This window comes from Bufo bufo, chromosome 1 (genome assembly GCF_905171765.1).
Source record: "Bufo bufo chromosome 1, aBufBuf1.1, whole genome shotgun sequence".
NCBI classification, from domain to species: Eukaryota; Metazoa; Chordata; class Amphibia; order Anura; family Bufonidae; genus Bufo; species Bufo bufo.
Genome location: NC_053389.1, coordinates 666,243,901 through 666,271,111, shown reverse-complemented (window position 1 = coordinate 666,271,111; position 27,211 = coordinate 666,243,901). Strand labels below are relative to the sequence as shown.

The 27,211-nt window shown below is 45.4% G+C and overlaps 1 protein-coding gene across 1 annotated transcript in view; it reads right to left on the bottom strand.

Moving 5' to 3' along the window:
* Window positions 1-484: 484 nt before the first annotated feature.
* The window catches only part of USP50 (ubiquitin specific peptidase 50), a 38,018-nt gene continuing 11,291 nt past the window's right edge, over window positions 485-27,211 (bottom strand). Inside the window, exons 3-8 of the mRNA XM_040415094.1 lie at window positions 21,841-22,041; window positions 8,731-8,926; window positions 5,177-5,377; window positions 4,598-4,740; window positions 1,065-1,197; window positions 485-685 (exon numbers count right to left, since the gene is read on the bottom strand). Coding sequence (XP_040271028.1) covers window positions 485-685; window positions 1,065-1,197; window positions 4,598-4,740; window positions 5,177-5,377; window positions 8,731-8,926; window positions 21,841-22,041 — 1,075 coding nt within the window. The remainder of the gene's footprint in view (window positions 686-1,064; window positions 1,198-4,597; window positions 4,741-5,176; window positions 5,378-8,730; window positions 8,927-21,840; window positions 22,042-27,211) is intronic.

The following is a 27,211-nucleotide window of genomic DNA, read 5'->3' as shown; positions in this document are numbered from 1 at the left end:
TATTTTTTTAAATTTCTGAAAAAATTTCAAGATTTGCTTCTAAACTTCTAAGCCTTGTAAAGTCCCCAAAAACTAAAATGTCATTCCCAAAATGATCCAAACATGAAGTAGACATATGGGGAATGTAAAGTAATAACTATTTTTGGAGGTATTACTATGCATTATAGAAGTAGAGAAATTGAAACCTGGAAATTGGCAATTTCTTCAAAAATTTTGGTCAATTCTGTATTTTTTCAATAAATAAAAAAGATTTTTTTTTACTTCATTTTACCATGTCATGAAGAACAATATGTGACGAAAAAAACAATCTCAGAATGGCCTGGATAAGTCAAAGCGTTTTAGAGTTATCACCACTTAAAGTGACACTGGTCAGATTTGCAAAAAATGGCCTGGTCCTTAAGGTAAAAAATGTGTCCTAAAGGGGTTAAAAAAAAGACCTATGTCCTCTGAAGTGCTTGTTTATTGCCAACCACAGTATGCATTATCAGCATGTAGTGCAGGAGGATGTCTTCTTCGGGAAGCTGAAGGTTTGGCTAGTGTAAAACAGTATGTAAGCTGATGATGTTTGTACCATAGAGTCTGAAATATGGAAAGTCCTATTGTCATCGAAGGCATTCCACTCTTTGGTTCCAGGATGCTTGCAAAATGCGGTGTAGTGGCCAAAATCTAGATCTCCAAAATGATTCTGAAAAAGTAAAAAATGCATCAAGCATAGAATGCGTATGGTGTTCAATTGAGAAATGTGAATGAGATCTTTTCTACATGTGTGTAGATATGGACTGGGCTTCCTGTATGGGGGAATGGCATGCATAATGGCAGCCTCTGGGCACACAAACCCTTCTCAAGTAATCTTGTCTAGATAAGAAAGTCTATACGCTGTACTGTAGAGCCAATACTCTGTGGACAGCCTGAAAAAGACCAGAACAGAAGGGGCACAACATTCAGCTGATAAGCTTCTGCTCTGGTGATTGTGGGCACTCCGACACCCCCCACTCAAAACTTTTCACATGTTACTATGACTTGTGAATAGTGGCTCTATTAGTTGAGTAATATTGTAGACTTACCACCACAGCATATAACTTGTACTTCTGTTGTTTTACATTAAATGTTGAGAGAAACGGAGACAGATCCAAATTGTTCAGAGAGAAATCTACATTTGTCTTCAGCTTTCTTTTCAGACGGCCTTTATATTCAAATCTGGAAGGGAGATGAGTTACGTTATACGAAAGTGCAAATTAAAGGGGATGTTCAAAGTTTGCAAATTTTCCCAGAGTTAACTAACTGTCTGCTGGGACCCCACTAATCCTGAGAATGGAAATTGAATGGGGCTGAGCTGCTCCTAGGCCACAAGAACAATGAACATGATGTCCTAGGAAAAGCAGAGAGATGGCCACGGCACTCACAGGAGCGCCACTGCCTTCTTGCACAGCTGATCAGCAGGGGTCCTGGCTGACAGACCCCCACCAATCAGTAACTGATGACCTATCCAGAGGGAAAAAAATCTGGAAAAACCCCTTTAAAGAGTAACTAAACTTTTTATTCAGGTTTTTAAAAAAATGCCCCAAATGCCCTAAAATAATTTTTCTAATATACTTTATTTATTGATTTAGATTTTTTACTAAAGAGATTTCCCCCTAAAGCCCTGATATCCAGCGCGCTTTAAATTCACTATTCTCACACATTGCTGACTTGTCGGTGGTGTACAGACACTACATTGCATCAATGGGGCCGCAGAGAAATAAGTACGGGCAGGAGCACACATTACTGCTCCTGCCTGTGCCCCCCGGGGTTGGCTAAATGCTGGCATAGCACATGGGTACCCTGTAACAATGTGCTATGCCAGGATTAGCTGAGAGCAGCGGGCTCCTGCCTTTGCCTGCTTCGCTAAGCTAAAAGCTTTCTTTTAGAGGACTTTTAGAGCAATTGTTCTCTTTAAAGGCTATGTGCACCTTTGGGGGCAATTTTTTTTTATTTTTTCATTTTTTTCATTGTACTGATTTTGAGCGGAAAATCATTTTTTCAGTTGGTTTTTATTAACAATGTGTTTATAGCTTAGATGCTCTACTAGCTACCTGTGGATTTTCTGTCTCTTCCATCATCTGGGGAGCAGAGGACTTCTTATCTCTGCTCTCTGACCTTATAGAAACATAGAAACATAGAATGTGTCGGCAGATAAGAACCATTTGGCCCATCTAGTCTGCCCAATATACTGAATACTATGGATAGCCCCCGGCCCTTATCTTATATGAAGGATGGCCTTATGCCTATCCCATGCATGCTTAAACCCCTTCACTGTATTTGCAGCTACCACTTCTGTAGGAAGGCTATTCCATGCATCCACTACTCTCTCAGTAAGTAATACTTCCTTATATTACTTTTAAACCTTTGCCCCTCTAATTTAAAACTGTGTCCTCTTGTGGTAGTTTTTCTTCTTTTAAATATGCTCTCCTCCTTTACCGAGTTGATTCCCTTTATGTATTTAAAAGTTTCTATCATATCCCCTCTGTCTCTTCTTTCTTCCAAGCTATACATATTAAGGTCCTTTAACCTTTCCTGGTAAGTTTTATCCTGCAATCCATGTACTAGTTTAGTAGCTCTTCTCTGAACTCTCTCTAGAGTATCTATATCCTTCTGGAGATATGGCCTCCAGTACTGCGCACAATACTCCAAGTGAGGTCTCACCAGTGTTCTGTACAGCGGCATAAGCACTTCACTCTTTCTACTGCTTATACCTTATACCTTATACTGCTTATACTGCTTTCTACTGCTTATACCTCTCCCTATACATCCAAGCATCCAAGTGTTTATGAGCTCTTAGTAGTTTAGAGATGAGGTTTATTAGATGACTGGCACAAAGTAAAAGTAGGATTTACACAGCTATAAAAACAGTTAACCCTTTGTGACAGAATGGCTCAATATTTTTAATAAAGGCAAAATGAAAATATGATTTTTAGCCAAAATGAGTAAAATGCAATCATAAACAAAAATTGCCTTCAAAGGTGTACATAGCTTTTAATTACGTGACTATCCATCCTCTTTTTGCCTGGCATGTCCTCCTTTCCGGACATAAAAAATTGTCCTGCCGTGATTTACAGAATACTAAAATTGTCCGGGATTCTCAAGGGTATGGTGTAGAGGGGAGCACTACTAACGCTTCCATTGTGGAGTGCTCATTAGCACAGCCCCAGTCTGCTTTTGTGAAAAAAGCTGGGAGCATCAGATCCTCCTTATTCCCTCTGCTGCAAAGCGAGTTTCATCGTGTTCAATTGGAAGAGGTGAGTATTTATTTATTTTTAATTTTTTCAATCCCAGCAAAATTGAAGGCACGATGGAGGGGGCCACTATTAGGATGTAGTGCGGGTAAGCAGCATGCCACCATCCTTCCCCAGGTGTCCTCCTTTTTGAAAACCAAAATATGGTCACCCTACATTAGTATATCACACATGATGTTTATTATCGCAATTAGAGATGAGCGAATTTCCACTTATGAAATTCATTCACTTTGTTGGTTAAAGGTAAATTGCGTTATGGATTCCGTTACCACTGGCCATAACACAATTCTATGATGGAATGCATAATGGAATACCTTTAGAGGCATTCAGTTATTCATTCCGTCATAATAGAAGTCTATGGGCTGCAAAACTAATCTGTCCCATTTCCAGTATGCAGGGAAGGACTCCCCTGCATAGCGGAAACAGGACGGATCCGTTTTGCAGCCCATAGACTTCTATTATGACAGAATGAATAACGGAATGCCTCTAAAGGCATTCTGTTATGCATTCTGTTATAGAATTGCTTTATGGTCCGTGGTAACGGAATCCAGGGTGGATAAAAATCTATGATTTTTATTTTTTTTAATCAGATTTTTTTTATTTAAATTGGATATTTTTTATTTAAATTTGATTTTTTTGATTTAAAATGCTTTTTGAGGAAAATATATTACCATCCAAAGGTTATTCCATCATGAAATAAAGATTTGTTTTTTAATTATGTAGAATAAGGCTGTATATGTTTAATTTTTTGGGTAAATAAATTCCATTAATCTATTCACAATGTCATGCTCTTCCAGAGGTTTTTGTAAGATTATTGGGCAGTTTCTCTGCCTACAAGATATTATCACAGATGCTTGGTTTACTTTTGCAGTTCTCAAAACTGAATTTGACTCAGCAGAGATCACATGCCTCTTCTTCACAGCAAAAATTTTATAACATGAACAGAGTTGAGAAAAATACCTTAATCCTAACTTCTACAAACCTATGAATGCAGAATCAACCTAATCAAACTAATATGAAAAGTTGTTATTCTAAAAATCTTCATCTACTTGCATATTATAAGTTATACCAGCAAGAATTAGTCTTTATGTAGAAAACTATGATTTAAATCAAGCCTTACTGACTAGTGATTTAAATCGGGATTTAAATCAGTTTGATTTTAATCAAATCCACCCTGACGGAATCCATAATGCAATTCACCTTTTACCAACAAACGAAGTGCGAACGAATTTCAAAATATGAAATTCGCTCATCTCTAATCGCAATATATTGCTGAATGTTATACATATGCACATACATTGAGCACATATGATCTGCCCTCATACCTCTTTAAATGGAGTATTAAAATCTTAGGAAGTTTCCATATCTGAGCTTTGACTGAAGCGTCTTGCTTAATTTTACAAAAGGGACAGAATATTTTATCTGTCCTGGTCAGCATTGCTTGTTGAAAGAAGCATTCAAGACATTCCTATAATGTGCAAAGACATAAAAGTGACATAAAAGTTATAAAGTATATGAACTTTTTAGGGGATAAATCTTAAATGCCTGACTGTAAACTCTGAAGCCAATGAACCATAGAGATATGACGGAGAAAGGGGATTATGAGACAGAAATGCAAGCAATTGGTGACAGCAGTTGTGGAGGAACTGCAAGAGCTTCAAACATTTCCTAGTAATATGGCATGGACCAAAAGATGATCCCACCAACTTATAGTGTTCAACCAAATAGAATCTGATCATACATTTTGTGACCCTCCATAATACATATTTTTAAGATAAAGTTTTAGGCCTTGCTCACTATTTTTAAGCGTTTTTAAATGCCTGTTAAAAATTCCCTGACTTTCCACAATATTTTTCTATGGTAGCTGCATATGTCCCGCTGCAGTAGAGCTCAGCATACTCTACCTGGACAGAGGTTTCATTTCCAGAGGCTATAGGAAGGGACAGTACAGTAAAAACATCATCTTTGTGACTTGTGTTTCCGCATTCCAAGCAAGCTGTGGTATGCCTGAGGACTCCCTGTAATAAGCAGGTGATGAGAGATTCGGAGGCAATGCTTCCTCTACTGCTGCTTCCTGCAATGTCTGAAGGAGTTTTCTTAACATTCTGTAGGGAAAAAAATGTTTTATTGACCCTTGTGACCCAGGTACAAGCTTATGACATTCAGGCAAAGTATGCTGTGTTCAGGGTCGGACTGGACCACCAGAGGATCCTTCAGTGAGCCCAAGCTCTGACAATAATGGACCCTTAATAAAACAGGCACAGAGTGTGGGCCCTCAAAATCATTACCTCTGGTGGACCCAAAGGACTTCAGTCCGAAGTTGGCTGTGTTACAATAATCATGGGAGGGGCTCCATTCAGTCATAACCACCATAATTATAAGGTTATAATTATTACTTTATATTTCCCTTCTATTTCAGGCCTTTCTCCATTTATTATTCTCTGCTTTCCTGCTACCCCCATTATTTATATGAGCCCTGGTAATCACCCATGCCTTAAAGGGGTTTTCTGAAATTGTTATAGTTTTAGGGTACTTTCACACTAGCAATTTTCTTTTCCGGCATAGAGTTCCGTCCTAGGGGATCAATACCGGAAAATAACTCAACAGTTTTATCCCCATGCATTCTGAATGGAGAGCAATCCATTCAGGATGCATCAGGATGTCTAAAGTTCAGTCTTTTTGACATTTTAGAACGGAGAAAATACCGCAGGCATGCTACAGTTTTCTCTCCGGCCCAAAAAACTGAACAATTGCCTGAATACCGGATCCGGCATTTTTTTCCATAGGAATGTATTAGTGCTGGATCCAAAATACTGCAATGCCGGATCTGTCCTTCCGGTCTGCGCATGCGCAGACCTTTAAAAAATGTGAAAAAAATAGAAACGGATCCGTTTGTCCATATGACAAACGGACAGACGGATCCATTCTTGCAATGCATTTGTGAGACGGATCCGCATCCGGATCCGTCTACAAATGCTGTCAGTTTGCATGCAGATTGCCGGATTACTCTGCCGCAAGTGTGAAAGTAGCCCTAAACAGACATACTCATATAGATGCTTACCTCAAGTACATATTGTCCATACTTTTTTCAATTTGGACTCTCCTGACCTGTTTTCACCATGCAAACCAATCACTTTGGTTTCCATCCTGTATGTAGCACTTGCTGTATCCAACCAAACCCATGATGCTCCTCTCCTTTCTCTGCCACAGCTTCATCACTGCTCCTAACAACACCCAGCTATGTCTGTGAAGGTTCTCATTTATCCAGGTCATGGTATATCTGTAAAGAATAAATCAAGGCAACTGGACTTACTGTAGATTTCTTGAAAACGTTTCACTCGTTCTTCCAATGAGCTTTCTCAATTCTGAGTGAATTGAGAAAGCTCGTTGGAAGAACGAGTGAAACGTTTTCAAGAAATCTACAGTAAGTCCAGTTGCCTTGATTTATTCTTTACAGAAACACCCAGCTACTTTATAGCTCCTCCCACCCAGCTACATAGACACTCCCCTATCACTGCCCCTAACATTGGGAGATAAAAAAAATGGAGTCAGGTAGAGGGAATAAGGAAATGGATGTGAGGGGGAAGATGGGAAAATGAAAACCATGGAAAGGGATGGGATAGGGTGAGGGGCGCCAATGGGACACAGACAGAATTAGGAAGTATGTAGGGCGCCAGAAAATATGTAATACACTGGAAACGTGTATATCTACAGTGAAAAATTAAAAACACTTAAAATAATTAAATAGGTGCAAGGAATAATGCACAATTGGTTCCAGGAATATAAACGAATATGAATTAAAATAATACTTAGTGCTCAGATATGCCACTTACAGATGTCACATGCTTAGCCCTCCTTTTTTCTGAGATTTCTGAGTTTGGTTATCTAATCTAAGCAAACACCTTCAATTGCTTTTGTCTCAAGATAATGAAATGAGTTAAGAAATTTGAGTTAACAGCGGGAGTGCTAACCATGGTACTTCACCAGGGAGGGATGTGTGCAAGATAAATTCATGACACTTGTCACCCTCACCTCCCTTGCTGAGATCGCTTGTAGTTATCAAAACACCACGTCCCAACAGATGGTATAACAGAGGACTTCTTATTAAGATGCTTTATTGAAGGTCAAGCTCAATGTGTTTCGGAGAACCAAAATCCCCTTCTTCAGGAGCATATACAATACAGGGTATCACTAGAATACATGTTTAAATAGACATACCAAACTCAGAAAATCTCGCCATAATTTCCCGGTCACAAGACTTCTGGACCGGAAGTGCGTTATGCGCTCCATGCTGGAACGCATGATTATACTACTCTAATTAGGCCAGATTCTAAGTTCATTAAATCATTCGCAATTAAATATTAATTAGAGAAAATGGTAGATGGGTAGATTGAATCAACTACTTTATCCTCTGTGCGAGCCGTGTACCAGATTACTTTATCCTCTGCCCCTAACACCCAGCTAGTTTATAGCTCCTCCCACCCAGCTAAGTACATAGACTTTCCTCTATCACTACTTCTAACATCACCCAGCTGGTTTATAGCTCCTGCCACGCCGCTAGTGACATGGACACTCCCCTATCATTTCCGCTAACAACACTCAGCTAGTTTATAGCTCCTCCCACCCAGCTAGTTACATAGACACTCCCCCTGTTGCTGGTTTGACACGCCCATGGACATAACCTCATAGGGAATAATAAAGCTGCATGGACATAGTCATGTGACCACAACCCACAGCAGAAGAAAGGAACAATAAATGTTAAAGAAATATTTTAAAGGATGCTGATGCAAGCTGTAAAACCTCTTTAAGTTAAACCTAAAGGAGAACTGAACTGAAATGCTGCTGAGGAATTGTGTATGGGAAATCTACAACTTTTTACAATACTGGCAAAGGGGAGGAGATTTTAAGAAATTCCACCCACATGCAGTGCAGATTTTAAATCTGCAGCAGGTCAATTTGTGCTGTGGATTTCCACCGCAGATTTCAACCTTTGTAATGAAAAGGTTGAAATCTGCATCAAAATCCACAGCAATATTCACATGCAACTTGGATTTTCTGCTACATTTTATGTTCTATGTCGGCCTGGCCGTACCCTAATTTTGTAAGATAGCTACTTTAATGACAAGCTTTATGTACCATAAAGCTGCCCTGCACTTGTTATGGGACCAGAGATGGACCCATATTTAGTTTATTGACTTTGAAGGAAGATTAGGCCTTACTTACATCTAGCTACATTACACGGGCAGGGAATGACTAAAAAATGCAGCATACCTTACACATTGCATCCCTTTTTTCTGTTGACTATAATAGGTAATGAATCGCAATCCTCCTGTGTGGTTTTTTTATTTTTTATTTTTACATGTAGTATTGTGCAGCAGCACAGTTCTCCACAGTATTTCATCCTTGGTTCCGGCCCCCCATGACTGCATCTCTGATGACTATGGTTCATTTTACTTACATTTGCTAGGTCTTCATGTAATGCATTCAGGGTGTAAATCAATAATTCCTGAGCATCTTGTTGAGAATGTTTCCCAAAAGGTGGATGTACATTAGACATCACAGACAAGAAGTCTTCTGGCGACACGCTCTGTTCTTTCCCAAACCACATGTCCGCCATTAGTTTAGCAAACACAGTCACTAGTTCTTTTTTCTCTCTGTGAATGAATCATAATCATAGATGTTAAGCAGTTGTCAGCAAAAACCTCTAAAATATAATATGAATGCCCTGTTATGACCAGTTTACAAGTCTTCTCCTGATTCATTCTTAGGCTAGCTTAAAGGGGTTGTGGATTAGATTTCCCGATGATGGGTCATCAGTATGTGATTAGTGGGGGTCTGACTCCAGGCACCCCAACCAATCTACTTTTTAAGGAGGCTGCTGTGAACCAGTGAACGCCTTGGCCTCCTTTCAGCTTACCAAGCACAGCGCCATACAGCGGCTGTGCTTGGTATCGTCGCTAAAATGGGATTGAGATGCATCTAGGCAATATGACCGATGGACACGATGTAACAGGCCTTAGAAGAGGCCACAGACAACTCGACTAACCCCTTTAAGGTGTACGCACATGAATTTGATGCCGTTTTTTCCCCGTATAAAAAGCCAAAAAAAACATTTTCTTCATGGAAGTTTCCACCTATAGAGAAAGTTTTGTCAAAATGCCAGAAAAAAACACCAGCACACTGACGTTTGGAAAAGCAAGAAAGACAAAAACACCACTTTTAGGCCGAGTTCACACGAACTGGGTGTGTGACCCGTGCCCGTGCTGTGGCCCGTAATGCACGATCGCCGGCCGTAGGTCAGCCGCATCGGATCGCGGACCCATTCACTTTAATGGGTCCGCGATCCGCCCGTTCCCCAAAAAGATAGAACATGTTCTATCTTTTTGCGGAACGGAAGTACGGGATGCAACCCCACGGAAGCACTCCGTAGTGCTTCCGAGGGGTCCCGTTCCGTGCGGCCGTTCCGCAATTCCAGATTTGCGGACCCATTGAAGTGAATGGGTCCGTGATCCGTGATGCGGAATGCACACGGAACTGTGGCCGTGTATTGCGGTCCGCAATTTGTGGGCCGCAATACGGCCACGGATCACACACAGTGTGAACTAGGCCTTAATGAACAAAAGTGCCAGAAGCAAAAAACACTTGTGTGTCCTGCATTTAAAATAAAAAAGCTAACATCTAAAGCTGATGTTTTTACAGCAAAAAACACTGCAAAAAACTAGTGCAAAAAATGCTGCGCACATATGTGGGCACTCTATTGTGAAGAGGGCACAATATGGCTATTGCTACTGTGAGGGGCACAGTGTTGGCACAACTACTGTGATGGCCACAATATGGAAATTATTACACTGACAGGGCACAATGTGGGCATAACTTCTGTGTTGGGGCACAAAGGGGGCATAATTACTATGTGGGGGCATTGGGGTGACTGGGTGGGATTGGGTGTGTATAGTTAGAGGCGTGGCCTAGTATAAAAAAAAATTGCAGTACATATTGTCCCTCATTGAGCTTTTCAAAAGTTGAGAGGTATGTATAAAGGGTGATTTTCTATGCTGGTGCACATTATAAGGGGGTACTTTTTGTACTGGCACACATTAGGTAGCATTTTTCTACTGGCACATATTAAAATTATTACTACTGGGGGACTATGGGGAACATGATTACTAGTATGGGCACAATGGGGGCACTGTTAACACTAAGGCGCACTCTGACAGATAATTATTTCTATTGGTGGGACTATTACTGTGGAGGGCCCCCTGGCACAGTATTAGCTTAGCACAATTATTTTGGGGGATATTATGTTTAAAACACATTAGTGCCAGAGACACTATTTGCTGGGCACTGTGTACCAATAATTATTGAAGGGGGCACTATCTGCATGGTGCTAGTACAGTCCTGATCAAAAGTTTAAGACCACTTAAAAAATGGCAAAAAATCATATTTTACATTGTTGGAATTTAACAAGGTTCCAAGTAGAGCTTCAACATGCAACAAGAAGAAATGAGAGTGAGACAAAACATTTTTTAAGCATTCAATTAATTGAAAATAACTATTAAACTGAAACAGGCTGTTTTTCAGCTGATCCAAATTTTGGGACCACATGCCTTTAAAAGGCCAAATCTGTGCAAAGATGTGGATTCATTGTCATTTTCTGTCAGGTAGTCACACGTTGTGATGGAAAAAGCAAAAAAACTCTCCCTTTTTGAACGTGGTCGGGTTGTTGAACTGCATAAGCAGGGTCTCTCACAGTGTGCCATCGCTGCTGAGGTGGGACGCAGTAAGACAGTCATTTGGAATTTCTTAAATGATCCTGAGGGTTATGGAACAAAAAAGTCAAGTTGAAGACCCAAAAAGATTTCACCAACACTGAGCCGGAGGATCCAATTGGCTGTCCGTCAAGACACTGGATGATCCTCGACCCAAATTAAGGCCCTTACTGGTGCTGACTGCAGCCCCATAACCGACGGCATCTGAGACTGAAGCGCTTCAAAAGCAAAAAACGTCTTCAAAGACCTCGTCTCCTTGAACGCCACAGAACTGCTCGTTTGGACTTTGCAAGAGAGCATCAAACATGGGACATTCAAAGGTGGAAGAAAGTTTTATTCTCTGATGAGAAAAAATTTAACCTTGATGGTCCTGATGGTTTCCAACGTTACTGGCATGACAAGCAGATCCCACCTGAGATGTTTTCTACGCGCCACAGTGGAGGGGGCGCCATAATGTTCTGGGGTGCTTTTTCCTTCAGTGGAACAATGGAGCTTCAGGAAGTGCAGGGGCGTCAAACGGCCGCTGGCTTTGTCCAGATGTTGCAGAGAGCATTCCTCATGACTGAGGGCCCTCGTCTGTGTGGTAACGACTGGGTTTTTCAAAAGGACAACGCTACAGTACAATGGACAACCATTCCAGACAGTAGATGGCCTTTGTGCGGCCGTCTTCACCACTTGGAGAAATGTTCCCACTCACCTCATGGAAACGCTTGCATCAAGCATGCCGAAACAAATTTTTGAAGTGATCAACAATAACGGCGGAGCTACTCATTACTGAGTTCATGTTTGGAAGTTGGATTTCTCTTTTTGGGGGTTTTTTTTTGGAGGTGTGGTCCTAAACTTTTGATCAGCTGAAAAACAGCCTGTTTCATTTTATTCGTTGTTTTTATTAAATTGAATGCTCAAAAAATATTTTTTGTCTCACTCCCATTTATTCTTGTTGCATGTTGAAGCTCTACTTGGAACCTTGTTAAGATCCAGACATGCTAAATATGATTTTTTGCCATTTTTCAAGTGGTCTTAAACTTTTGATCAGGACTGTATTTTCAGAAGGTCTGTTTCTGCAGTATAATTTTGGGGAGCACAGTGGACACAATATTGGGGGTGCTGAGAAGGTGGAAAGGATGATGGAAAAGTAGGAAACTAAGATGTCTGTCGAGACAAGAGATGGCTGAAAGAAAATATCGTGGTCTCATCTAAAAGGATTAGATGAGAAAAGAGAACTTCTACATCAGAGTAGATGTCACTGGATGTAAGAGGTAAGTAGTGCTGTATGTAATGTTTTCCAAGTATGTTTTTAACAGTAGGGCTGGAGGGAAGGGGTTTAAGTTGAGAATTTGTTATGAAGGGTAGGGCGTTTCAGTTTTCACCTCAGGTAGCAGAAAGGCATCTGCCCCTTGCCATAAAACACTGAGGGAAGAGGGGCCCAAGCTGTACTCTTTCATCAGGGCCCATGAGCCTTCAGTTACGCCCCTTTATACTGGCATAAGGCACATGACTGCTGCTGCCAATCCCTGTTGGCGGTCTACATGCACAGTGACATGCAGGTGTACAAGACGTAACTGCTGCAGTTAATCACTGTCCTCAGCAGAAGACTGCTGAGAACACTGATTAGCTGCAGCAGTCACATGCTCTATATCAACATTAGTAATGGTCAGTTTGCAGTGTTTGCCAGCGAACACATGCGGGCTGCCATCTTTAGTAAGGTAGACTCACCCATCCGGCGATGCACAGGTAAGCCCTTACCTGTGTCGGGAGCCGGTCTGAATAGGGACAACGGAGCGGGGCGCAGACGTAGCGCAGTGAGAACTGACTGAGGGGGTAAGTGGAAGACCAGGATAGGGTTAATTTAGTGGGTGGAGTGCTGCTGGGGACGTGCAGGGGGGGCGGGGCTGCAGTTTCGCGGGCAATTTATATGCAAGGTGGTAGGGGGGGCGGCACCAGAGGCCATTATTGTTCTGGAGAAGTTGTGAGAAGTTGTGGTGCAGTTGGCTGTTGCAGGCGTAGGCGAAAGTTAGGGGCATGTCGGCGCTGGAAGAGTTATTGGTGGCGGTGCGTGCAGCAGCGGAGCAGCACGGCTCCGACTGGCTGGTGAGTAGTTTGCAGGCGGCGGTAGGAGCCCCGGCTGTTCCTTTGGTAGCGGGGGCCGGGAGAGTGAGGGCCAGGAGATCTGTCCCTCCGGAGCGTTTGAGTCCGGAGGTGACTCCCCGGTTAAGGCGCAGGCTTAGGAGTCCCCCTGTTAACCCTTCCCTTGCTCCGGCTGGGGTGGCGGAGGTACCTGTATGCCGGCGCAGCGGGAGGAGCTCTGCGCAGCATCGCGCTCATGCGTCTGAAGTTCGGAGGGGCCAAGGTCAGGATGCAGCTAGGTTGGCTAGGAGTGCGCGGCGCGGTGAGGTGGAGCGGTGTGAGGCGTGGGCAAGCGGTCGGGGCCTCAGGTCTCGAGTGGCTGGCGGTGTCGGTGGCCTAGGTGACGCGGTCTCACTTACCCCTGGTGAGGATCGGGCAGCGGCGGCTGATCGCAGGAGTCGGGAGGCAGCGCAGAGTCTGGAGCTGGAGGCGGCTCGTTCTGCTGGCGTTGGTGCTGCGGCGGGGGATCCGTCTGGGAGTCGGAGGGCGGCCCTGCGGTCTCGGTCTGCCGGCCGGCGGCGGGGGTCTGGTGCGCAGCGGCGTAGTGGTTCCAGGATGTCGCCACCTGCTGGTGCCACTGTGGTGCCGGGCAGAGATGTTCAGAGGAGTGCGCTGGCTGGGGGAATGGGCTTGTCTCCGCCCTCAGTGCAGCCGGTGGACTGCAGGAATGTGAGGAGGTCGGATGCGGCTCACAGTGGGACTTCTGTGGAGCTGGTTTTTGGTGGGACTGAAGCAAATGATGCCTATGGTCCGCGGCCGCCAGGAGGTGGGTCTGTCGACAGGGACGATATTCCGGTGCAACCGCGCCAATGGCATGTTGGTGGAGGTTTCGTTGAGGATCAAGCGCTGGAAGATGGTGAAATCAGCCAGGAGGCGTGGGAGATCGGGGACCAGAGGGACGATGCTGTCGGCGCATGTCCTGCTACGTCCAGGTCGACGATGGAGTCTTCGCAGAGAGTTGCAACGGTGCGGTCGGCGGCTGCTGGGAGGACGCCCCAGGGACAGCCAGGTGAGAGGATGTCTGGTCCGGACCCTGTTGTGGGGGTGGGGGGAGGTCAGTCGGGGGGTGACAGTTTAGCACATGATTTGTTGGCGGGTATGTGGAATTTGTTATCTCAATGGAAGTCTGGGGCAGAGTCGTCTCCGGCCGCAGTTTGGGCTGCTGCGCCTGCGGTTGGTGACGCGGAGCGGCGTTGTACGGCTGGTGTGGGGGGCTCTGCAGCAGTCGGGGTGGGTGCGGCGGCGGTTGCAGTCGCTGGAGGTAGTGGGGGGCAGAGTGCTGGAGATGAGATCAGGTTAGCGGACGCAGCTAAGGGTGAAGTTTACGTGTGCTTTGAAGGGCCGTTGGGGGCCCATTTGAAGGTGGAGGTCAGGGAAAAGATTTGGAAAGATGAGTACGTGGAGATTTTCTCGCTGCTTCCGTTGGATAAGTTTCAGTTGGACAGGGTGAAGCCGGATGAGAGTAAGAAGGAGGAGGAAGAGAAGCGGAGGTACAGGTTGATCCCGCGTACTTTTCTGAACTGGCTGCAGGCGTTTGCTATTCTGGCTAGTGTGGTGGGCGAAAAGGCGCCGGAACACTGTTCGGCTCTGTTTTGCTACATGGATGCCATTGGGGAGGCGTACCGGACGTATGGTGGGGTGGCGTGGCTTAGGTATGATGAGCAGTTTCGCCAGAGGAAAGCGGTCAGGCCTAGTATCCGTTGGGACCATAAGGATATAGGTCTGTGGATGCGTTTGATGACGGCTCCAAAGGGTGTGAGTCAGCCCTTTCGTGGGGCGGCCGGGGGTCCCTCGGCATCAGAGTCAGCAGGGGGGGTCAGAAAAGGTTGTTGTTGGCAGTTCAACGAGGGTCACTGTAAATACCTGTCCGACTGTCGCTTCAAGCATGAGTGCTCAGGCTGTGGTGGTGCCCATAGCTTTGCGCAGTGTTTCAAGCGGGGAAGGGGAAGGGGTTTTGAGGTTGCGCAGAAGAGGGGTGACCCCGGTGAGAGTGGACGTGATGGAGCCGTTTCTAGAGAAATACCCAAATAAGGAAGCGGCGGCTTTATTGTTGTCTGGGTTTAGGGATGGTTTTAGAATCCCGTGTTCGGCTGTAGGATCGGGAATAGCGGGGCGTAATTTGTCATCGGCGTTGATGCGGCCGGAGGTGGTTTCGGAGAAAATTGAAAAGGAGGTGGCAGCTGGGAGGGTGGTAGGCCCATTTAGCGAGTGTCCATTGTCGGGCTTGTGGGTTTCTCCTTTGGGGTTGGTCCCGAAGAAGGAGCCTAACAAATTTCGGCTAATTCATAATTTGTCTTACCCGGCTGGGTGTTCTGTCAACGACGGCATTGAGTTATGTTCGGTTTCTTACACGTCATTTGATGAGGCGGTGAGGTGGGTCCGTCTTTTTGGCCAGGGTGCATTGTTAGCTAAGACGGATATTGAGGCTGCTTTTCGCTTGTTGCCAATTCATCCGGATAGTTTTCGTTTGTTGGGTTTTAAATGGGAGGGGCAGTTTTTTGTGGATTGTTGTTTGCCTATGGGATGTGCTATCTCATGTTCACTGTTTGAAACGTTTAGTTCCTTTCTGGAATGGGTTGTGCGGCAGGAGGCGGGATGGAGTTCTGTTTTGCATTACCTAGACGATTTTTTGTTTTTAGGGCCGGCTGGGTCAAGGGTGTGTTCTGTGTTGTTGCACACCATGGAGCGGGTGTCCGCTAGTTTTGGGGTACCTTTGGCGCTGGAGAAGACAGAAGGCCCGTCTACAACAATGAAGTTTTTGGGGATTGAGATTGATAGTGTAGCCATGGAGTGTCGGCTGCCTTTGGATAAGGTGGAGGATTTACGTGGTGAAGTGGGCTTGTTGCGGATGGCAAAGAAGGCGCAGCTTAGACGGGTACAGTCCGTTTTGGGGAAGTTAAATTTTGCCTGCAGGATTTTACCTATGGGTAGGGTTTTTTGTAGACGTTTGGCTATGGCCACGGCGGGAGTAAAGGCCCCGTTTCATTTTGTGCGGTTGTCTGCTGAGGTGCGTGCGGATTTGGAGGTGTGGGAGCGTTTTTTGATGGACTATAACGGTCGGTCGGTATGGATGGAGGCGCTCATCTGTAATGTTGATTTGGAGTTGTTTACGGATGCGTCTGGTTCATGTGGTTACGGGGCTTTTTGTCAGGGGCAATGGAGCGCTGGTGCGTGGCCGGTAGAATGGAGGGTGGCTGGTTTGCTGGGGAATTTGGCCTTATTGGAGTTGTTCCCTATTGTTTTGGCTACCGAGTTGTGGGGGGATTTGTTGAGAAATAAGAGGGTACGTTTTTGTTGTGACAATTTGGGGGTGGTGCAGGCTGTGAATAGTCAGTCAGCAAATTCGCCCCCAGTGGTGCGGTTGCTGCGTCATTTGGTTTTGAACGGTTTGAAGTTGAATGCGTGTTTTGTGGCAGTTCATGTACCTGGGGTTGATAATTCCATTGCTGACGCTCTTTCTCGTTTCCAGTGGGATCGTTTTCGCAGTTTGGTGCCGGGAGCGGAGGCGTCGGGTCTGCTGTGTCCTCAGTGGCTCTGGAGCGTGGCCTTGGGGTCTCATTAGATCTGGTTCGTCGGTCCGTGAGTAGCGGTACGTGGTCGGCTTATTCTGCTGTATGGTTGCACTGGGAGCGTTTGATTGAGCAGGTGGGGGGCTGTAAGGGGATTGGAGATTTTCACTCATTGCTGGTTTATTTCGTGGGTCGGTCGTTTAGTGATGGTCTGTCTTTTTCTGTTGCTTCTAAGAGGGTCGCAGCGGTGGCCTTTTGGTTACGAATGCGGGGTTTGGCGGATGTGTCACAGAGTTTTTTGGTGAGGCAAGCCTTGAAAGGGTATCGTCGCAGTGTGGTGAGGAAGGATTCCCGGCGTCCGGTATCTTTTCAGGTGCTGCAGTTGTTGTGGGATAAGGTGGGGAGTGTGTGCGAGTCAGGGTATGAGGCGTGTTTGTTTCGGGCAGCTTTTTCCTTGGCTTTCTTTGGGGCATTCCGGGTTTCGGAGCTGGTAGCAGTCAGTCGGGTGCGTGGAGGAGGTTTATTACGGGAGGACGTGAGCTTTGGGGATGAGGGTTTGCGGTGTGTGTTACGCAGGTCCAAGACTGATCAGGTGGGGAAAGGGGTGTGCATTTTGTTGCGACCTTTGTCTGGATCAGTGGTGTGCCCGGTTCGCTGTTTGGAGGAGTATGTGGCCCGTCGACCGCTTGGAGGAGCGGGATTGCTGGTACATCGGGATGGCTCTGCTTTGTCCCGTTATCAGTTTGTGGCGGTTTTTCGTAAATGTTTGGCAGCGGCGGGTTTTGTGGCAAGTGAGTTTGCGTCTCATTCTTTTCGCATTGGTGCGGCGACGGAGGCTGCTAGATGGGGTTTGGGTGAGGATGCTATTAGGCGGATTGGCCGGTGGGAGTCTGCGTGTTTTCGTTCATATATCCGGCCTCACTTGTTGTGAGGTTGGTGGAGGGAGCGAGCTGGGTTGTAATGTTTGTTTCTTGCACTTGGGGTAACTGTTTTCCTTTTCGTTTTTTGCAGGTTCGCGTTCTTGTTTGGCGTGGATTTTTGGTCATTCTTATGTGTACTGGGGAGCGTTGAGAGCGGATGTGAGGAGAAGTGGTCGGCAGTTGGGTTTCCAGCCGGATGAGTTGCAGGTCCGGTGGATTGGTGTGCGGGGTATGTTGTGGGGCCGCGTGTTGCCTGAATTTCATGCGTTTGCTTCATTGGATAGGTGCCCGGATATTGTGGTTTTGCACGTAGGCGGGAATGATTTGGGCGTTCGGCGCTCGAGGGATGTGATCAGGGACTTTTAAGCTTGATGTGTTACGCCTAATGGAGGAATTCCCTGATTTGTTGGTAGTGTGGTCGGAGGTGGTAGCTAGGAGTTCGTGGCGTTTTGCGAGGTGCGTGGATCGGATCAACAAGGCTAGGGCGAAGTTAAATAAGGAGGTGGGGCGTTTTGTGCGGCGGCAAGGTGGTTTTGTGGTTCGGCATAGGGAGTTGGAGGTGGCGTCGCCTCAGTTCCTTAGGTCGGACGGGGTGCATTTGAATGAGATTGGCATCGATTTGTGGGCTCTAGGGCTGCAGGATGGTTTGGAGACAGCCTTCAGGGTGTGGCGGGACGCCCATAGGTGAGGTTTCTCCAATGGGCGTCTGTGGCTGGTTAACAGGGGGGTCCTGGAAGGCAATACTATGTTTAGTAGGTGCATGACACGTTGGAACGTGCATCTATGTGGTTCGGTAAGCTGAAAGCTGGGGGCTCCTGTTGGGCTGGAAGGCCTACAGGGGTAGAGGAATATATGGTTCTGGAGGATTTGGTGCCCTTGGGTCGGCGAGTGCGGCCGAGGGTAAGGATGAAGATGGGTGGAGTGAAGATCGCAGCTTGCTAGGGTTGCCTTCTAGGATCCTTCTGAAAAGTGAATGTTATTATTACAGTGTATTTATATGTTTGTATTTATTGGTTGATATTTATTAATGTATATTTGAAAATGATGGTGGAGTATTTTGGCTGTTTAATAAATGGCTGCTATGGCCTTTACACCAACAATTACAGTCTACGTGTGTTAATGGGGATGGTTGGTGGTGGGTGGTGTGAAGGGTCTGGGAAAGGTCTTATCTCCCTAAGTCAATCGAATGCAGTCACCGGGAGCAGGCAGTTCAGAGAACAGCCCGATGAAGGCCCCCGGCGGCTGTTCTCGGAACTGCCTGCTCCCGGTGACTGCATTTGATTTCAGACCGGCTCCCGGCACAGGTAAGGGCTTACCTGTGCATCGCCGGATGGGTGAGTCTACCTTACTAACACTGAGAACTGACCATCACTGATCAACATGTGCCGTGGCCTCCTCAAACAAGTGACTTCCAGCATTCCCACCGACCTGATATTAATGACCTATCCTGAGAAAACCACTTTCCGTTCACGTTAATCTCCTGGGGTCTGTGTATTGCAGCTGTAGTATGAACGCTAAGGCTACTTTCACACTGGCGTTTTGGTTTCCATTTGCGAGATCCGTTCAGCGTTCTGGTGTCCGTCTGACGAAACGGAGCCAAATATATTCTTCCTGACACACAATGTAAGTTAACGAAAGAGAGAGACAGGGGCGGCACAGTTTCATACACAGTCCGACTTGGAACAGCAGAAAACAAGTAACAGGCTGCTCAGAGACTTCACACTGACGGCGGTGCTCAGCTGCTGATAGCAGAGAGATTCGGATTAAATGCAGTAGCGGAGAAATGAATATGCAGCGGCACTCACCAGTGTGATGAAAATCAAGCGGGTACTTTATTCCAACAAGCAGAGGGGTGGACAATTCTAAACACGCATGAGAAGAGCGACGGCCGTTTTGCGCTGACAAGCGCTTCCTCAGGCTCTGCGTCGGCACATGTATTGCGCATCACCCTTTTATAACGGCACCAGTGATTGTCAGTGTAATTGACAAAGCAGCTGTGCCTTCATTCAAGGTTAGTACAAATGTATCAAAACAAGCAATGCAAAAAACAGCAAATAACAGGCAATATAATACAGTGACACAAAAGATCCGTGTTTGCAACAGTATATAGCTACAAAAAGGAACTTAGATCGTTCCTGTCATTTAACCCCAGCTCACCCAGGGCCTGAGTGCGCAGGATCCACCTCGCTTCTTTCTGCAGGAGGAGACGATGTCTGTCTCCCCCCTGCAGAGGGGTAGGCACAGTCTCAAGCCCCATGAAGGAAATACAGTCAGTTCTGCTTCCATGTATGTTCCTTACGTGTTCTATAAACCTGGGGCAGCCCTTACCAGTTTTCACAGAATTAAAATGTTCTCTAACTCTCTCAAAGAGACACCTGATCGGATTACGAGTCAGGCCATATATTCGACTGGAATATAGGGAGAAAATTCAGGAAACAGAAGAGAAGACCAGTCCGTTACCAGAATAACGATTATTGGACCACTGACTCTGATTCAAGTATGTCGGATGATACCAATCAAGTGGTGGCAGGCACCGAAGGGGAAACAAGTGACCCTTTAGGAAAAAGACCAGACGGGGTCGCAGAAAGACCAAGAGGAAAAGGAGTCAGAAAATCAGAGAGGGAGAAGAAAGAAGTGTCCTGGAGGAAGTAACTACCTGTCCACCACCTGACGAAAACTTGGTCATCAACCTCACAGAACATGAGCTGCCTCTTGGTTGTATAAAGGTCCTCAGCAAAGGACTGGGTTACAGCCTAACCGAACAATTCGATATCGTCACGTTCGAATTAGACCTGTTTAAAGCCCCTCGCAAGCTCCACTTACATAAATTATTCAGGGAGACACCACATAAAGTCGTGCACTGACAGGGAGAAATCCCCTTAGCCCCCGATCCCTTAGGATTCCACATAACTACTAGATTTGATTCAGACGAATTGACCTGTCTAGAATTCCTCATTGGTAGTGAGACTGCATTAGAACCTTGCACTTTCAGATCCATTTACAGGTGGAGTCAAATCCACCTTTTGCCCCCCTATGCCCGCCGGCAGTAGCATTGACATATTTCAGCATCAAGTTATGAGAGACATCAGAGCCGCTATATACTCGTCAGCACAACCTAATATTACCCCTGAGGAAAGTAAAGCCCTTCAGTGGTTGTGCTCTAAGAGTGATGTGGTGGTAAAGCCGGCGGACAAGGGGGGCAATGTTGTTCTCATGTCCAAAGATTATTACATAGGGGAGGCCCTAAGACAATTGGGGGATTCCCGCATCTACGAGAGGATACGGGGGGACCCCTTACCCAGTACCCAGCAGTTGCTCAGATCCCTTGTAACTAAATATGTGGAGGTAGATTTCCTTCCCAAGAATATGTTGGATAAGCTTATTCCCCCATCTCCAGCAAAACCGTCTTGGTATTTCCTACCTAAGGTTCATAAGTCACTGAGTCACCCCCCGGGACGTCCCATTGTCGCGGGGATTGGCTCAGTGACTAAACCTTTCTCTAAATATGTTGACTGGCTCCTTAGACCAGCCCTGGTAGGCGCCCCTGCGTATCTCAGGGACACCAATGATTTCTTACTGGCCCTCAAGGATTTACATTGGCAGGAAGGGTGCCAGTTGGTATCCCTCGATGTGGAGAGCCTCTACACCCGCATCCCACATGATGCGGGTGTGGAGGCGGTCCTTGACATCTTTACCAACCTTGGAAAAAGTCAGATTTTTTTGCGATTTCATTGGTGAGGCACTTGAGTTTATCTCAGCTGCTTTGTCAATTACACTGACAATCACTGGTGCCGTTATAAAAGGGTGATGCGCAATACATGCGCCGACGCAGAGCCTGAGGAAGCGCTTGTCAGCGCGAAACGGCCGTCGCTCTTCTCATGCGTGCTTAGAATTGTCCGCCCCTCTGCTTGTTGGAATAAAGTACCCGCTTGATTTTCATCACACTGGTGAGTGCCGCTGCATATTCATTTCTCCGCTACTGCACACAATGTAAGTTAATGGCACAACAGAAAACTGATCAGTCCCACATTGACTTTCAATGGTGTTCAAGACAGATCCGTCTTGGCTATGTAAAAGATAATACAAACGGATCCGTTCTGAACAGATGCATGCGGTTGTATTACCTGAACAGATGCGTTTGTGCAGATCCATGACGGATCCGCACCAAACGCGAGTGTGAAAGTAGCCTAAAATGCTAAGGCCTTATCCAGACTGAATAGAAATAGCAGATATAAATGAACCTTACCCAACAATAAACTTCTCAAACTTCCAGGAGAAGAAATATTCTACAAGCGGGATGGTGCTGCTCAGACATTGTAGAACTGCGTTCATATAACAAGTATTTCCTAGGTTACGCAGGCCCGTCACTCCTTTGTCTTTTTTCTGCACGGAGACGTCATTTTGTTTTTGTGGGATCTTACTATAGGTGGCAGCTGCTCCAGCTTCACTGCAGTAAAAATGAGACAGAAGTTAGGAGGATTTATTTTATTGTGTTTTTCAGGTCATAGTATGTAGGATTCCTATACTGGGGAAATGTTTCAAGTTTGTACCAGTGTATAGAAGTCAGAAAAGTGCAATTTTGCGGTAAAATTTTTTAGACTTTTGGGAGTTTTATGCCATCTTTGATCTTCGTCTCTTTTGAAAACGATGTGGGAAAGTGGGCAGGGTTATGTCTGTTAAATTAGTTTCACACCACACTTTTTTTTTTTTTTAGAAAAGTCTCACTAGGATATGCCACCAATGTCACATAGGTGTGAATCCCACCTCTGGGACCTGCACCTATCTCCAGAACAGGACTCCCGAGGTAAGCGGAGAGCAGCCACGTATGCACAGCCGCCACTCATTCATTTCTATGGGACTGACTGAGAAATAACTGAGGCTGGTTCAGCTACCTACGGCGTTCCCATATAAGTGAATGGAACAGTGGCCACACTTGCGCGGTGCACTCTCCAGTAATTTCTATGTTACTACCAATAACAGCGTGCTCGCACAGATATTTTCAGAACTCCCATAGAAATTAATGTAGAGCACGCCACACATGCATGGTGTGCTCTCCTTGACTTTTGAGGCCCATCAAACGGGTCTCAGATGTGGGACCTGCACCTATCTAATAATGTGATATCACTGAAATAAACGTATATGCCTCCCACTATTACTACCATTCACTGGAGGGATGCTGTGATTAAAACTCATCTTTATTGAATATACCTTAAAACAAAGGATTGAACAAAAGAAAAAGAAGGAACCCCCCAAACACCCTCAAAGAATACAAATCTGCCAATAATAACGCGCATACTGGTCCGCTGTACCGCTGGTCCAGCTGCGCGGTAATTCTAAAAAATATAGATGGGTTCTGTGCACCCAAGGTAGGTATTCAGGGACAATGGAACTCACTACGCCCCTGCAACACTACTACAGGTGATCCCCCACCTAACTCAAGTTGATAAACATCTGCTCAGGTGTCACTGTCCACTTCATAGACATGTGCAGGCAATGACTGAGATAGGGGCACGAATTAACCAGTTTCACGGACTAGCTAACGGTACACATAGCACAGCCTGACAGCTTGAGCAACTTCAGCAGTGACCAATATTATATCTCAGTATCTCAGTACTGCCCGTGAACGTCTGATCTAGTTGGACGCACCTTTGATGACAGATTGTTTGATGTGAGCAGATGTTTATCAACTTGAGTTAGGTGGGGGGATCACCTGTAGTAGTGTTGCAGGGGCGTAGTGAGTTCCATTGTCCCTGAATACCTACCTTGGGTGCACAGAACTCATCTATATTTAGCGACACAGCGGACCAGTATGCGCGTTAATATTGGCAGATTTGTATTCTTTGAGGGTGTTTGTTTGGGGGGGGGGGGGGGGTTCCTTCTTTTTCTTTTGTTCAATACTTTGTTTTAAGGGATATTCAATAAAGATTAGTTTTAATCACAGCATCCCTCCAGTGAATGGTATCTAATAATGTGCCAGAAAAGTAGTAGTTTTGTCTGTGGAGTAGGCATTTACATAATATTTATAATGTATTTGCACCATTTTTAGAATGGTTTGCACCATGCCCAGCAGTTTGCATTTACTTAGGGCCAGCCAGATGTTTTGTGGGTGGGGCTACATTTTCAGGCACACTTATTATTGCAGTTTTACAAAAAGTCACTGCAGCCCCCTGGTGGAGTACAAACTGACTTTGTAATAAATATGATTATTCTTTATGCTGAAAAATTCATAGGTATTTTGTGCAAAAAAAAGTCACATATTGATATATTACCCCTAAGGGTCCATTCACACATCCGTGTGTGTTTTGCAGATCCGCGCATCCGCAAAACACGGACAGCGGCAATGTGCGTTCCGCATTTTGCGGACTGCACATTGCCGGCACTAAGAGAATATGCCTATTCTTGTCCGCTATTGCGGACAAGAATAGTACATATTCTATTTTTTTCAGGATCGGAATTGCGGACCGGGAAGCGCGGGTCCACAATTCCGGATCGGGGCCGCACATCATGCGGCCCCATAGAAATGGATGGGTCCGCAATTCCGTTCTGCAAAATGCGGAATGGAATTGCGGATGTGTGAATGGAGCCTTAGGCTACTTTCACACTGGCATTTTGGCTTTCCGTTTGTGAGATCCGTTCAGTGCTCTCACAAGCGGTACAAAACGGATCAGTTTTGCCGTGATGCATTCTGAATGGATAAGGATCCGCTCAGAATGCATCAGTTTTCCTCAGTTTGCCTCCTTTCCATCTCCATTCCGCTTGCAGTATTTTGGTGTCCGTCTGACGAAACTGAGCCAAACTGATCCGTTCTGACACACAATGTAAGTCAATGGGGATGGATTCGTTTTCTATGACACAATCTATCACAATAGAAAACAGATCCGTCCTCCATTGACTTTCAATGGTGTTCAAGACGGATCCGTCTTGGCTATGTTAAAGATAATACAAACGGATCCGTTCTGAACGGATGCAGACGGTTGTATTATCTGAACGAATCCGTACCAAACGCGAGTGTGAAAGTAGCCTTAGACTGTACATGTAGCCAGTGTAATCTTTGAACTGCTCAGTGTAAATTTAAACCACCTATTAGTTGGCTTACTTTACCAGAATTGTGGCGCAATTTTGTCACCCAGTGTTGCATATTCGGTTAATAGGGTATTCCAAGACATTTCTACTGATGACCTCTCCTCTGGATAAATCATTACTATCAGATTTTTTGGGGTCCACAGGTCAGCTGTTTGAGAAGGCAGTTGTGCCACGGCCTTCTCTCTGCTCACCAAGCACAGCGCCCTCCATTTGATAGTGGCTGTGCTTGGTATAACAGCTCAGTCTTAGCTCAGAGGATAGGTCATCAGTAGAAACATCTTGGAAAACCCCTTTAAGCTTCTTGTGAAGTCAGACCCAATTGGTGCACAGCATAACAATTTGAGCCAGAATTCTGGTGCATTTTCATTAGTAAATCTGCCACAGAGTTTACAGATGAAAGAAAAGTGATTTTTAATTTTTTTACCTAGATCCCATGAAACACATGAGATATGGGATAATTATTTCTGAGATCCCATGAAACACATGAGATATGGGATAATTATTTCTGAGATATTTTTGTTTTATAACGGCACACAAAGGTTAACTTTACAACCCGATCTATGATACTAAAAACATACCAATGTATAAAGCCTATATATATGTATTTTGTAAAACTTACGCATGGTTATTTTTCTCATTTCTATCCATACATTAACTTATTTCCTGGAAGATGAAGTGGCCACCTACAGCTATAGTTATAATATGGTCAGTCACTTCTCCATCGCATTGAGTATTGTGATTTTTAAGCTCATAAAGGGGAAGCTCTAGAGTCAATATTACATCATAATGACATCACAATGAAGAAACCATCAGAATCCTATCACGTTTCTGTATTATGCTGGCCTCACCTAGGACGATAGTGATGCTGTTGTTATCTGCACCATATTAAAACCCTTGCATGCATGTCAGTTTTGTGCTGTGATTGATGAGTTGAGGACAGGGGTGCACCTAACCTTTCTGCTGCCTGAGGCAAATATTGAAATGGTCCCCTCTCCTCTCCCCCCTGTGCCAAACCCCTACTGTTAAAGACATATTTGGATGGACATTATAAACAGCTCTATAAAGCATATAGAGTAATACAGCACATATTATAAGGGGCATTTTTTGTACTGATACACATTATAAGGGGTTATATTTTTGTACTGGCACACATTATAATAGGGTATTTTTGTGAACTGGCACACATTATGAGAGGGTATTTTTTTGTACTGACCCACATTAACCGCTTGCCGCACACGTAACGCCGAAAGGCGTCCGGGGGGCAGCGCTCTCAGGGCTCAGCGACGCCTATTGGCGTCATTTCGTGAGACCCGAGATTTCCTGTGAACGCGCGCTCACAAGAACGCTGTAGATTTTTTAAATAACCAATGAAATGGGTATGTCAGATGCTATTTTGTAAATAGCGTCTGATATACCTGCTACCTGGTCCTCTGGTGGTCCCTTTTGCTTGGATCGACCACCAGAGGACACAGGCAGCTCTGTAAGTAGCACCAATCACCACACATACACTACACCCCCCCCCCCCCCTGTCACTTATTAACCCCTGATCACCCCATATAGACTCCCTGATCACCCCGCTGTCAGCCCCCTGTCATTGATCACCCCCCTGTAAGGATCCCTTATCACCGCCAATTACTTATCTACTTGTTAGGTAGTTAGCGCCCAGCCCACCGCACCGCAGTCACTGATTAGTCGCTGATTAGCGTCATCGCTGTCGCTAATCAGCACTAGTACTATATAGTATCTGTAAGTGATCAAGACTGATCGCAATCAGATCTATATCAGTACATTAGGGTCACATTAGGCTCTACAAAAAATGCAGTGTTCACCCGATCAGGCCTGATCTTGTGCGCACACTTGCGTTCAGTCCGCCCCACCGCAGTGACAGAATTTTTTTTTTATGATCACTGCAAAAACACCGTAAAATCGCAAGCACTGCAAAAACACCGTAAAATCGCAAGCACTCATTTTTACTAGGCAGGTGTGCTCTTTTTCCTGGGTAGTCTCAGAGGAATACCCCCTAAATTTAGGTAGCCCAAAATGTCAAAGGGGTATTCCGCTGAAGAGGCCTACAGGATTCTGGCCCTGATGGATGAAAGTGATGGGGACGCCTCACCCGCTGAATCCAGTGGTTCAGAATATGAACCTGTAGACAGCAGTGGCACTCTAACCGCTAGTGAAGATGACGAGGTTGAGGTCCCTGCTATGGTCATGCATACCCGATCCCATGTCAGTGTTCTGCATACACCGCGTGATGAGCCTCATTTGCAGCAGAGTGGTGCTAGCGCTGATCTTTTTTATGGTGCGGCATACACCAGCAGCGCAGCACATCCTGGACCTTCTACCAGCACTGCCGTATTCCCTGGTGAAGTGACGAGCACCAGAAGGGCAGTTCAAGCTGGTACGGTGGGAGGTGCAGTAACTCCCCTGTCGCAGCCACCATGTTCACAGGCCCGTAGAGCCCTTAGTCTCCCAGAGGTGCTGGCAAACCCAAATTGGCACTCCCCTGCTTCCGCCGCACCCGTATTGCCCCT